Below are 11,195 nucleotides of genomic sequence, written 5' to 3'. Positions count from 1 at the left end.
ACGTTTACTTTAGTTGAGTTTGTCCTAATGGGCCACCATATGAGACCTGGCGGGATTCAGGAAAATTCATGTTAAGGGGACTTGTTTTAATTTAAAAATTAAACAGAAGTACAAGTAGCTACGTTTAAGATTATTATGATGGAGGGTATCAATGCAAAGTACGTGTCACAGAAAATCAGTAAAACGAGATGGAGACCGGTCTCATCTTCGTCTTTACAGCAACCAGACATCTTTGCTACTGGGTCTTGGGATAACGAGGTGGGTTTGCTAGCTAGCCAAACCGCTAACTTTACCGTTAACTAGCTACTGTCGGTACTGTCAACACATAACGTTAGTTTGCTTTATTATTCTCTGTAAATAATAACAAACATGTCACTTTACTTCCCTACATTGCAGAAGCCCAGTGTGCTGCCACTAATGTTAGGGCAATTTGTGCATAGCTAACGTTAGCTACTAGCTAACTAGTATACTTAGCTACCATCAATCAGCTGTTGAATATGTATTTTTGTCTGATTGCATACATCTCTTTTTAAGGACAACAAAATTTCCATTTGGTCCATCGGGGAGAATGGGATCTCCGGTTTGGACGATGAATTTGAGGGAGACCCCCAATTAGTATGTGAACACAAACATAATGGGGATGTTTTGGATCTTCAAGTAAGTTTATCAACTATGTCTAGGATATTAGACTGACATTGTTGTACTTGGTCCTTATTTTCAAAATATAATGCCATAATTGAATGTCAATCTTACACTTTTAGTTTCTGGATCAAGACAGAATTGTAACAGCATCATCGACTGGAGCAGTGATCATCTTTCGGCATCACCACAACAGCCAGGTATGGATGTTATTTCACAAGACATCATCATAATGAAGATACACCAACAATCATGGATACACAATTACAAATGTCAAGGTAGCTTGTGGAGGACCTTGTGTTCAATAGCACCTGTATTCTCTTCTCAACAGACATTGTCTGTTTCTCAATTGTGGGAAAGAGCACATCATTATCCCTGCGACAACGCTCCATGTACTGGAATTGTGTGTAACAGCCCTGAGATTGTCACGGTTGGGGAAGATGGAAGGATCATCCTCTTCAGAGCGGACCAGGAAGGAGTGCTGCGCACTATAGGTCTGAGAATGAAACAATACTTTAGTAACAATACCTCATAGACAATTGAATTCTCCCCGGGCAGTGGACATTGTTTTCATCAAGGTTGCATTTTGAACTTGCAATGAATGGCCTACATGCTAATTTCCAAAAGTCATGAACTGGAACTTCAAATAAAATCCCACCCTTTAGCCAAGATAATGCTGACAAACTATTTTTTTCTTAATTGTCAGAAAATGCTGATAGTAGCACAATCCATGATGTGACTTTCCTAAGGACTACGGAGATCCTTACTGTCAATTCAATTGGCCAGCTCAAAATATGGGACTTCAGGCAGCAGGGCAATGAACCATCGCAGATTCTTTCACTGTAAGCTGTTTAAATATTTGAAGAGCAAATGCAAATCAGTTTTTCTGGTCCTACAAGTTTGTTGTGTAATGTCCTTTATGTATTTTGTTTTGCCTGCAAGAACTGGGGACAGAGTCCCACTGCATTGTGTGGACAGGCACCCCAACCAACAACACATTGTGGCCACAGGGGGGCAGGATGGCATGCTCTGTATCTGGGATGTGAGACAAGGCAACATGCCCTTTTCACTTATGGAGGCACACTCTGCTGAAAGTAAGATATTTATGGAAGTCATTTATTTACTAAAACAGCAAGTCTATCTTTGGTTCACAGGTTAACTGTTTTTTTTGTGCTCAGTGTGGGAGGTCCATTTTCATCCATCAAACCCAGACCACCTGTTCTCATGCTCAGAAGATGGATCACTGTTGCATTGGGAGACTTCCTCAAATTCAGACACACCATCCTTCTTACAAGGCAAGTCATCAGAAAGATGTTTTAAAGGCTCACAGAGCAGGATGGTTGTGTTTATTGCCAAATGGTAGTATTTGATATATCAACATGTTTATTTGGCAGGATAACATTATTGTAACACCAATCATTCATCATCCGAATTTGACTTTTTCTGTTCACCAGGTGGACGGAACACGAGCATAGTTTCGCGCAGTGCAATAGCCCCAGCAGGTGGGAACCAGTCCCTCATCAGTTCCTGGCTCACTGGAGACTCAAGTAAGGGACGCCTTGAGACCACTCACATGCTGCCCAGCCAGACCCTGTCTGTGAACAGTCTGGATGTGCTGGGACAATGCTTGGTGTGTGGAACGGACGGAGAGGCTATTTATGTCAACAGACGGGTCCCAATTTAGAAAAACGTTTTGCTATTAACATTAATAGACATGCTGGCTGGACTTAATTTACCTTTAACTGATTGTTAAAATCTGTTTTCAGTAAAAGGTCTCGCTTCTGAGGATTAGATAACCTCAATCGGGTGAAATTGTTTTTGATAGTCCTGAAGGAGTTTGAAGAAATTGTAAGCATACAGAGGTCTTTTATTACCACTCAAATATTACTATTGTACAGGAAATTGTGCTCTGCTTGATTTGTGGGGAAGTCATATTGGTTGTGTTCATGTCATTTAACTCCGGTGTTTTGAAATAAAATGTCTGCATAAAAAATGTTCTCTCTTATCCAATTATGTGTCACTTTTCATAACAGACAAGATATACAGTATGACAAAGAACCATTATATGGACCACATTTTAAGTCTTATGAGAGATTATTTATAGAATCCATGTTGTTTATATGTTGTACTTGGAGGGGGGGCGCTATCACAAAGGGTGGTGGTGGTGGGGGGGGAACAACCCAGTGAACCAGCACATCCGGGAAACTTGTCTCTGTCAGACATCACAGGAATATTCAAGGCACAGTTGGGACTAACACGGAGTAGCATTAAAGTTAATTACTTTCAAACGTCTAAATCAGTAGATGTACTCATAGTTGATCGCACTTTCTAGTTGATTTGAAATCTGGAAATTTGATTAGGAGAATAACACTGCTGCCGGTAAGTTCATTGACAACAACCTGCTAGTTATAGCTAACTTGGATGGCTAGTGGTTGTTTTGCGACGCCGACGGCCGAAGACAACCCGCAGTAGCCGGGCCTTGTTATATCTGTGGTCGGGCTTTGCTGTCTTGTTTAGCCAACGTTAGCTGGCTGGCTGGCTAGCTATTTAACTGAAATTGAGTCAGGTAATAGTTACTTTTTAGCGTTAACTAGATAAAACATTGAATTGTATTCTTCGGTTACTTTTTGTTTTGTAAATTAGCTGTCTGGAAAACGAATCCACTTACATAACATTCTACAGTCAGTAACGTTTATAGGTACAGGTTTAACCATATTTGGTTGCTAACGTTAACTATTGTAAGCTAGCTAAGTTAGCCACCAACACCATTCGTTAGTTCCATTAATAAGGTTGTAATTTAAAGCTACAAAAGTAAACTATTACACTTATCTTACATAATGATTTGTCTGAATATATTAATTGACCATCTGTAGGGTCATTTCACTGCTTCAGTATCTACTGAGAGGTTGCATTCATTACTATTAGCTAGCTGCACCATGTTTATGTTTTGTCATCCCCAGGTACTCAGCAGGATGCAGATGTAAAGTAATTCGTCTTGAACCATCTCTTGGCCCCAGATAACCTCGCAGTGACACTGCTGTGTGCTTCTATCCTGTTCTTTCCTTTGGCTGCCAACCTACATGTTCTTACATGAAGAGAGGGGAGAAACCCGAAGGATATCGACAGATGCGACCCAAGACTTTCCCCGCCAGCAACTACAGTGGCAACAGCCACCAGATGCTGCAGGAAATTCGGGAGAGTCTCCGTAACCTTTCCCGGCCTTCTGACCTCCCTAAGGTAGACATGGGGGGCGCTGGAAAGGTGATGCCTGAAGATCCCAGGCAGCAAGGGCGCTGCAGCAACCCCAAAAACCCCTACCACAAGGCCTTGCAGGAGATTCGCAAGTCCCTGATGCCTTTTGCCAATGAGCCCAGCTCTTCTGGACGGACTGCAGAGGTTAACAAGCAGATGCTGCTGGAGCTGCTGTCTGCTGGTTTTGAGGAGGTAAGGAGGAATAATGTAAAAGTGGAAACAGTACTTCAGCTAGGTAGCATGTTAGTACTGTGTAGTAAATTAAGTTATTTTAATTTTAATGAATATAACTAAAATAATTCAGATGTTTAAAATCAGTCAAGCAACGTCCATACTGACAGTTGTGGAATAATCTGAATACCAGTGTTTCCCATTTATTCGTTTAAATCGTTGCCACCATTCTAACAAATGATTATATTTTAGAATATTTTTTATTCGGATGGTGCAACACTTTCAGTGTAAACTTAAAGACTAAAACTAGATATAAAGTATGCAGAAAAGATAATGGCGATATATGTATATATATAAAAACAAAGAGAATCTTTGACAACTAACATTCACCAAATTAAAGACTAGACAGTCAGGGAGAATGTAAAATTCCAAAAATGTCTTGGCATGGAGCCCCCATTCATTTTATGTTTGAGTCACTCAGATAGCATAAGAACACAGCATAAGCCATGGCAAAATATGTAGAATTTCATGAAATTAGCTTTAAAACAGCAACATTTTGTCTCTGCGAGCAAGAGAAGGAACTCAAAAATGTTTGCCCGGGGTTCACGCTATTGTCCATTACCACAACCCCCCCCCCCCCCCCCCTACACACACACACACTATGCTAACTTTGCCACCGCTGCAGCTATTGCACAAAATGAGTTATTGCAGAATGTTTTCCCTTTGTTGGTGGATGACGGGAGACTGATGTGAAATATGAAAGCTATGCAATGTGGAATGACCAGCTTTAGCTGCATGCTCAGGGTGTCATGATTGTCTGTGACTTTTAGTCACTAACTCTACCTACATGTACATATTACCTCGACTAACCTGTGCCCCCGCACATTGACTCTGTACCAGTACCCCCTGTATATAGCCTTGTTTGTTGTTTTACTGCTGCTGTTTAATTTTATTTGTTACTTTTATATTTTTTACTTAACGTGTATTTTTTTTTTTTCTTAAAGCATTGTTGTAAGTAAGAATTTCACTGTAAGGTCTACCTACACCTATTGTATTCGGCGCATGTGACAAATACATTTGATATTCAGCCCTGAGGCAGAGATCAATGAAACCAAGTATGTCAAAAAGCTACTGATATGTCTGGTTCTTAAACATTTTTATATATATATTCATATTCCATTGTATTTGAGAGTTGTGGGTAAGTAGTTTCTGTAAACTTGATATGTTTGTCTAATAGCGCCTCGAGAAACCTTTTATTTCAGGTATATGTAGTAGTATATGAATTGTGTGCAGGAAATGGTGATCCGTGCTCTGAAGCAGACCAACAGTCGCAGTGTGGAGGCAGCCATAGAGTACATTAGTAAGATGAGCTACCAGGATCCTGTGAGGGAGCAGATGGTGGCTGCCGCCGCCCGCCCTGTCAATGCAGGCATGAAATCCCCCGGTAGGTGTCTGTCCTCTGGGACCAAACCACTCCTTTACCCATCGTTGTTCACGGAAACCTGGCTACCATTGTTCCAGGATCTATGACTTGGCTATACTATTTGTCTCTGGAGATACAATCAATTGTCAATGAGGAAACAATATTGTGTTGTACAACTCTGGTTTGGGGGAAGGGCGTGTGTTTCAAATGAGAATGTTGTACAAGGCACTGGTTTGCTTTCTTTTATATTTCAGTAATGTCTATCGCAAACATAATTATTCATTTTTATATGCTGCCATGACCTGTAGTTTTTCTTCCCATCATTGCAGGCTCATCTCACATTCAGCAGCCTGTGCTGAGGAGGCAGAGCTGGAAGGGTTCCAAGGAGTCTCTGGTTCAGAGACATGGCCCCATGATGGTGGAGGGGATGATTTACCATTCAGACAGCCCTGGACCCCAGGGTGACATGGCAGGACGAGGCCCACCCCCAGCCTTCCCACAGGGTCACCCTGGCAACAACCAACGGGTCAACCCTCCCCTACCCCCTCAGGTGCGCAGTGTCACCCCTCCCCCAAACAGAGGTGCAACCCCGCCCCCACCTTCCTGGGACAGTAACCTCTCCACTAAGCGCTTCTCTGGCAACATGGATTACCTCGTGCCCCGCATCTCTCCTGTTCCCCAAGGGGCCTGGCCTGAAGGCTACTCAGCCCCCCAGAACCAGAGGGGCATCAGCCCAGTGCCCATGGGCCGTCAGCCCATCATCATGCAGAGCTCTGGGGGTAACAAGTTCAGCTTCCCCTCTAGCTGGTCTCAGAACGGCTCCACTCAGCCAGACTACATGGGACACCAGAGTGGTGGCAGCAGACAACCCCCTCCCCCTTACCCAGTGAATCAGAGCAACAGACAAAGCCCAACTGCTCAACAGATGCAGGCCGGAGGACCTGCCTCCTCCCCATCCTACATCAACGGGGGTAACCTCCCCCAGTCCATGATGGTGCCTAACCGGAACAGTCACAACCTTGACATGTACAACATGGGCGTGCCTCAGTCCTGGTCCCAAGCCCCCCCTGGCCAGCCTCAGTCCTCCCCAAGTAGTAGTAACCAGGACGTGTCCCCGTCATGGCAGCAGCACACCATCCCTGTCCGATCCAGCTCCTTCAACAGCCACCAGATGAGCAACAGGCAGGGTCACCCGGCCAGCTCCCAGCCCTCTGCCACCACAGTGACAGCCATCACCCAGGCCCCCATCCTGCAGCCTGTGAAGAGCATGCGTGTGCAGAAGCCTGAGCTACACACTGCCGTGGCCCCCGCACACCCACCCTGGATGCATCAGCCCCCTGCACCTCCCACTACCTACCAGGAGCCGCTACCACCAGCACCCATGCCCCAGGTACCCATGCCAGTAGCAGAGGTGCCCAGTTACCAGGGTCCTCCACCCCCATACCCCAAACACCTCCTCCAGCAGCCTGTTGCACACTGCCCTGCCTATGACCCAGGGCCCAAGCCCAGTTCTGGGAGAGAGGAGGCTGCAGAGGAGGAGGATTGTAGCAGCACTGCTAGTGACAGGCCAGAAGGCCCAGACTTTGCTGCTGTGGAAATAGAGAAGGAGAATAAACAGATCACCACATCTCCAGTGCCTGTGCGCCGGAACAAGAAAGACGAGGAACGACGAGGAGACCCCAGAGTGCCTCTCTACTCTCCCCAGGCCTTCAAGTTCTTCATGGAGCAGCACGTTGAGAACATCCTGAAGAACCACCAGATGAGGATCCATAGGAAGAAACAGCTGGAGAGTGAGATGCAGAGGGTGAGAGTACACAGTCACTGCTTATAATGTCCCTGTGAGTTACATTTGGTCTAAACAATGGTATAATCTAAATACATTTGGTCTATTCAATTCGGAGGAATACAGGATATTTATTTATTAGCTGAAAGGCCTACATTTTCACTGTAATGGATTTGGCATGTCCAATCACAGTCAACCTTAAGATTCTGGCACCCTCTTCAAATATGTTGTCATGCAGTCCTGGCTTTCAATCTTCCTGATTCTTTACTATTTATTTCCTGTTTTATATTTTCATTCTTTTGAATGTTATATTCTTCCCTTCTGCTTAGCTGTCTCTCTTTCTCTCTTTTTCTCTCCCTGCTGTCACTAACAGCTGATGTAGAAGGTAAAGGTATCTCCTATCAATGCTGTGTCCTGAATAGTCCACACAGATCAGTGACCAAGTAAGCAGCTGTTGAAAGATGGGCCACTTTAATTGAACAGCATGATGCCCTCTGCTGACTGACCGCATCACACCAACTCCTTAGAGAGATGCATGCCTTCCCATCTACTTTCCATGTTTAGTGCTCCGTCCAGCTTAAATTATACTTGCCAAGACAACCAGCCTTATTGAGAACGTCTGCTGTATCTCTTTGGTTGTTTTTTATCTCTTACCTTTCTAATGTGTTTTTAATGCTTACTATTTTGTGTTCCTTGACCTGGGCCAGCATTCTGCCAGGTTAAATCCATTGCTTTGCTAATACATCTGTGGTTGTCTTATTTTGTGTCTAATTCATGTTCTGTGGTTCTCTTAAGTAAAAGTAAAGTGAATGTAAATTGTCATATTTTGCAATTTAGGTCAAGTTGTCAGGGGATGCCCAGGAGCAGATGCGCATGATGCTGTCTCAGAAAGAGTCCAACTACATCCGACTGAAGCGGGCCAAGATGGACAAGTCCATGTTTAAGAGGATCAAGACCCTGGGCATCGGCGCCTTTGGAGAGGTGTGTCTAGCCCGGAAGGAGGACACTGGAGCCCTGTACGCCATGAAGACGCTGCGCAAGAAGGACGTTCTCCTCAGGAACCAGGTGGCCCACGTCAAGGCAGAGCGAGACATCCTGGCTGAGGCTGATAATGAGTGGGTGGTGCGGCTCTACTACTCCTTCCAGGACAAGGACAACCTGTACTTTGTGATGGACTACATCCCCGGAGGAGACATGATGAGTCTGCTGATCCGCCTGGGCCTCTTCAAAGAGGAGTTGGCTCAGTTCTACATCGCTGAGCTCACTTGCGCCGTGGAGAGCGTGCACAGGATGGGCTTCATCCACCGCGACATCAAGCCAGACAACATCCTCATAGACCGGGACGGACACATCAAGCTCACCGACTTTGGCCTCTGCACCGGCTTCCGCTGGACACATGACTCGAAGTACTACCAGAGTGGTTAGTATGATCCATGTTTTATGATTCTTGTTGCTGCTTCAATCCAAGAGGATGTTTTGGTCTTTAGGGTAACACTGTTCTCCCCATTTTCATTGTCAGTAAAGCCAGGCAAATCTTTGTGTCGTGTCTCTCTGCAGGAGACCATGTTCGGCAGGACAGCATGGACTTCAGTAAGGAATGGGAGCAGGACCCATCTAACTGTCGATGTGCAGACCGGCTCAAGCCCCTGGAGAGGAGGAAGGCAAGGCAACACCAACGCTGCCTGGCTCACTCCCTGGTGGGGACACCTAACTACATCGCTCCAGAAGTGCTGCTAAGGACGGGTAAGCCTGTGAAAGGGAACATTTGAATCCGCTCTGAAGTTGAAAATATTATCGGTGATGTTTGAATGACCAGTGCAGGAGTGGAATTTTGAAAGGTTATTATTTGTCTCTTGTGCATCATGTTATTGTGTCTAACATGTGACTGTGTTACCTCACTGTTCAAGGATACACCCAACTGTGTGATTGGTGGAGTGTTGGTGTCATTCTGTATGAAATGGTGGTTGGGCAACCTCCTTTCTTAGCAACTACACCCCTGGAAACCCAGCTCAAGGTAAATCAACCAGTTAAAAACTGAGCATATCTCATGTTGGCCTGGTTTGTTAAGTGCTGTTGTCCTCCGCTCTGTTTAAAGCTCTGGGTCGTTATTCTACCCAGGTGATAAACTGGCAGACCACCCTGCACATCCCCCCTCAAGCAAAGCTGAGCCCAGAGGCATCAGACCTTATCATTAAACTATGCCGTGGCCCTGAGGACCGCCTCGGCAAGAACGGTGCCGACGAGATCAAGGTGCAGCCCTTCTTTAAGACCATCGACTTCTCCAACGACCTGCGGCAAATGCAGCCGGCCCCCTACATCCCCACCATCGCTCACTGCACAGACACCTCCAACTTTGACCCGGTGGATCCAGACAAACTGTGGAGCAGCAACAACGAAGGTGAGGGCAACCACAACGACACCCTCAATGGGTGGTTCAGGAACGGCAAGCACCCCGAGCACGCCTTCTATGAGTTCACTTTCCGACGCTTCTTCGATGACAACGGCCACCCCTACAGCTGTCCCAAGCCCATTGGCATAGAGTATGAGGAGGGTTTTGATGGGGACGAGGCAGACTCTGAGGCCCTGACACAGGAGGAGGGAGACCAGGAAAAGAGCAGCAGGGCACAGGGCCGTGATTTGGTCTATGTGTAGTATCGTTTAAGAACATGTTTGTTCTGCTGGACTGTTTGCACATAGGTCTGGGAAACAGGTTTCTGGTTTGTCAGAGAGCGAGTCAGGATGTGTGTGTGTGTATTCAGTGGCATATTCTGTGGGGCAGAACAATTGGGAACAGATATAATTGTACCATTCAAGCAAATACACGGTACATATAACTACAGTATAGTCCCTCTACACTACAGTCTACAAGAGGAGGGTTTAGTCTTTTCACACTACAAGTGTATTCATGGGGTTGAACATGGTAAGGTTCATATGTGTTGACTCTGAACAGACTTAAATGAATTGAAAGAAAATATCAGGGTTTTCTTCGAAAGAATTACAAACCCTGTTTTAAGCCTTAATTTATTCAAGATTTTATAAACTGGTGATGCTAGTTGATATAAGTATGAGATTATTTTTTGGGGGAACTTGTTTTTATTGGAAATGTTCCTAATTTATATTTGAAGGTATTGCAATGGGGATATTCTGTAGTAGTGATATAACTGGTAGGATTTGCAGGGATAAGTAACTCTTGAATTATTAATTCCTGTGCCTTTGATCTTCTGCTCTTTCACCAAATACTGTATATGGGACTGCCATTTCAAACTAGACTAGCCTGAGTTGATTGAACTCGGATTGTGTGTATTTTTTTAATTTATACATAAAATGTATTTATAAATGTATAAATATTTTCTCTATTCTGTTGGTTAGTTGATATTCATTAGGGCAGGCCCTCTTCATTATTCCCCTCTAAAATCTCTTTCCTCTGTAATTTTTGTCATTCCACAGTGTTTATTTTGTTTAATGTGGCCTTTCAGCACCAAGGAAAATCTGAAAGGTACCTATTGTTGGAGCCGACAGGGTCTGTTATGCTATGTACAGTAAATGTTATTCTCTTTCATTCACTTCATCTGCTTTCATCACTTCTTTCATTCAGTCTCTCAACCAAAGCACTAGGCTACGCTGTGTATGAGCTCACTGACATGGCTGACCTGTTAATGAAGGACTGACGCTGTTGTAATGGGAAACTGGATTATGAACAGGCACTCTTTAGTAGCTCATGGTGGATGGATGGGTCTCCACTCCATCCCATCATTTAGCCTTTTATGTGTTTTGGAAAGCTATGAATGTAATTATGGAATAGGTACACTGACATTGCTGCACTGGTTTTGATTACATAATTCGATTTTAGTGTAAATGTATTTTGGGGAGGTTGGGTGCAGGGAACGGGAGTGATTAATAAACAATGTAAAGCACTTCCACGAATTC

General features: G+C 44.6%; 2 protein-coding genes across 2 annotated transcripts; both read left to right on the top strand.

The window, feature by feature from the left end:
- The first annotated feature begins 6 nt into the window (after window positions 1–6).
- On the top strand, window positions 7–2,632 carry LOC139415561 (nucleoporin Nup43-like). The gene is made up of 8 exons (XM_071163671.1): window positions 7–258; window positions 535–657; window positions 762–839; window positions 971–1,133; window positions 1,346–1,481; window positions 1,582–1,733; window positions 1,818–1,934; window positions 2,094–2,632. The coding sequence occupies exons 1-8, from the start codon at window positions 136–138 to the stop codon at window positions 2,321–2,323; spliced, it is 1,122 nt and encodes a 373-aa protein (XP_071019772.1). The 5' UTR covers window positions 7–135; the 3' UTR covers window positions 2,324–2,632.
- A 224-nt stretch (window positions 2,633–2,856) lies between these two features.
- Window positions 2,857–11,185, top strand: LOC139415079 (serine/threonine-protein kinase LATS1-like). Its single transcript, XM_071162858.1, has 8 exons — window positions 2,857–3,018; window positions 3,600–4,083; window positions 5,356–5,506; window positions 5,815–7,289; window positions 8,106–8,688; window positions 8,826–9,011; window positions 9,176–9,282; window positions 9,387–11,185. Exons 2-8 carry the CDS (start codon window positions 3,730–3,732, stop codon window positions 9,918–9,920), a joined length of 3,390 nt encoding a protein of 1,129 aa, XP_071018959.1. The 5' UTR covers window positions 2,857–3,018; window positions 3,600–3,729; the 3' UTR covers window positions 9,921–11,185.
- Window positions 11,186–11,195: the final 10 nt, after the last annotated feature.

Source organism: Oncorhynchus clarkii, chromosome 8, assembly GCF_045791955.1.
Source record: "Oncorhynchus clarkii lewisi isolate Uvic-CL-2024 chromosome 8, UVic_Ocla_1.0, whole genome shotgun sequence".
Classification (NCBI taxonomy): domain Eukaryota; kingdom Metazoa; phylum Chordata; class Actinopteri; order Salmoniformes; family Salmonidae; genus Oncorhynchus; species Oncorhynchus clarkii.
This window is presented reverse-complemented; position numbering and strand designations above follow the sequence as displayed.

Excerpts from the sequence above, each read along its gene's own strand:
- LOC139415561 (XM_071163671.1), top strand. The coding sequence starts at position 136 with ATGATGGAGGGTATCAATGCAAAGTACGTGTCACAGAAAATCAGTAAA. Across the intron at positions 259-534 it reads CTGGGTCTTGGGATAACGAG|GACAACAAAATTTCCATTTG; the intron begins GTGGGTTTGCTA and ends TCTCTTTTTAAG. Across the intron at positions 658-761 it reads GGGATGTTTTGGATCTTCAA|TTTCTGGATCAAGACAGAAT; the intron begins GTAAGTTTATCA and ends TTACACTTTTAG.
- LOC139415079 (XM_071162858.1), top strand. The coding sequence starts at position 3,730 with ATGAAGAGAGGGGAGAAACCCGAAGGATATCGACAGATGCGACCCAAG. Across the intron at positions 8,689-8,825 it reads CTCGAAGTACTACCAGAGTG|GAGACCATGTTCGGCAGGAC; the intron begins GTTAGTATGATC and ends GTCTCTCTGCAG. Across the intron at positions 9,012-9,175 it reads AGAAGTGCTGCTAAGGACGG|GATACACCCAACTGTGTGAT; the intron begins GTAAGCCTGTGA and ends TCACTGTTCAAG.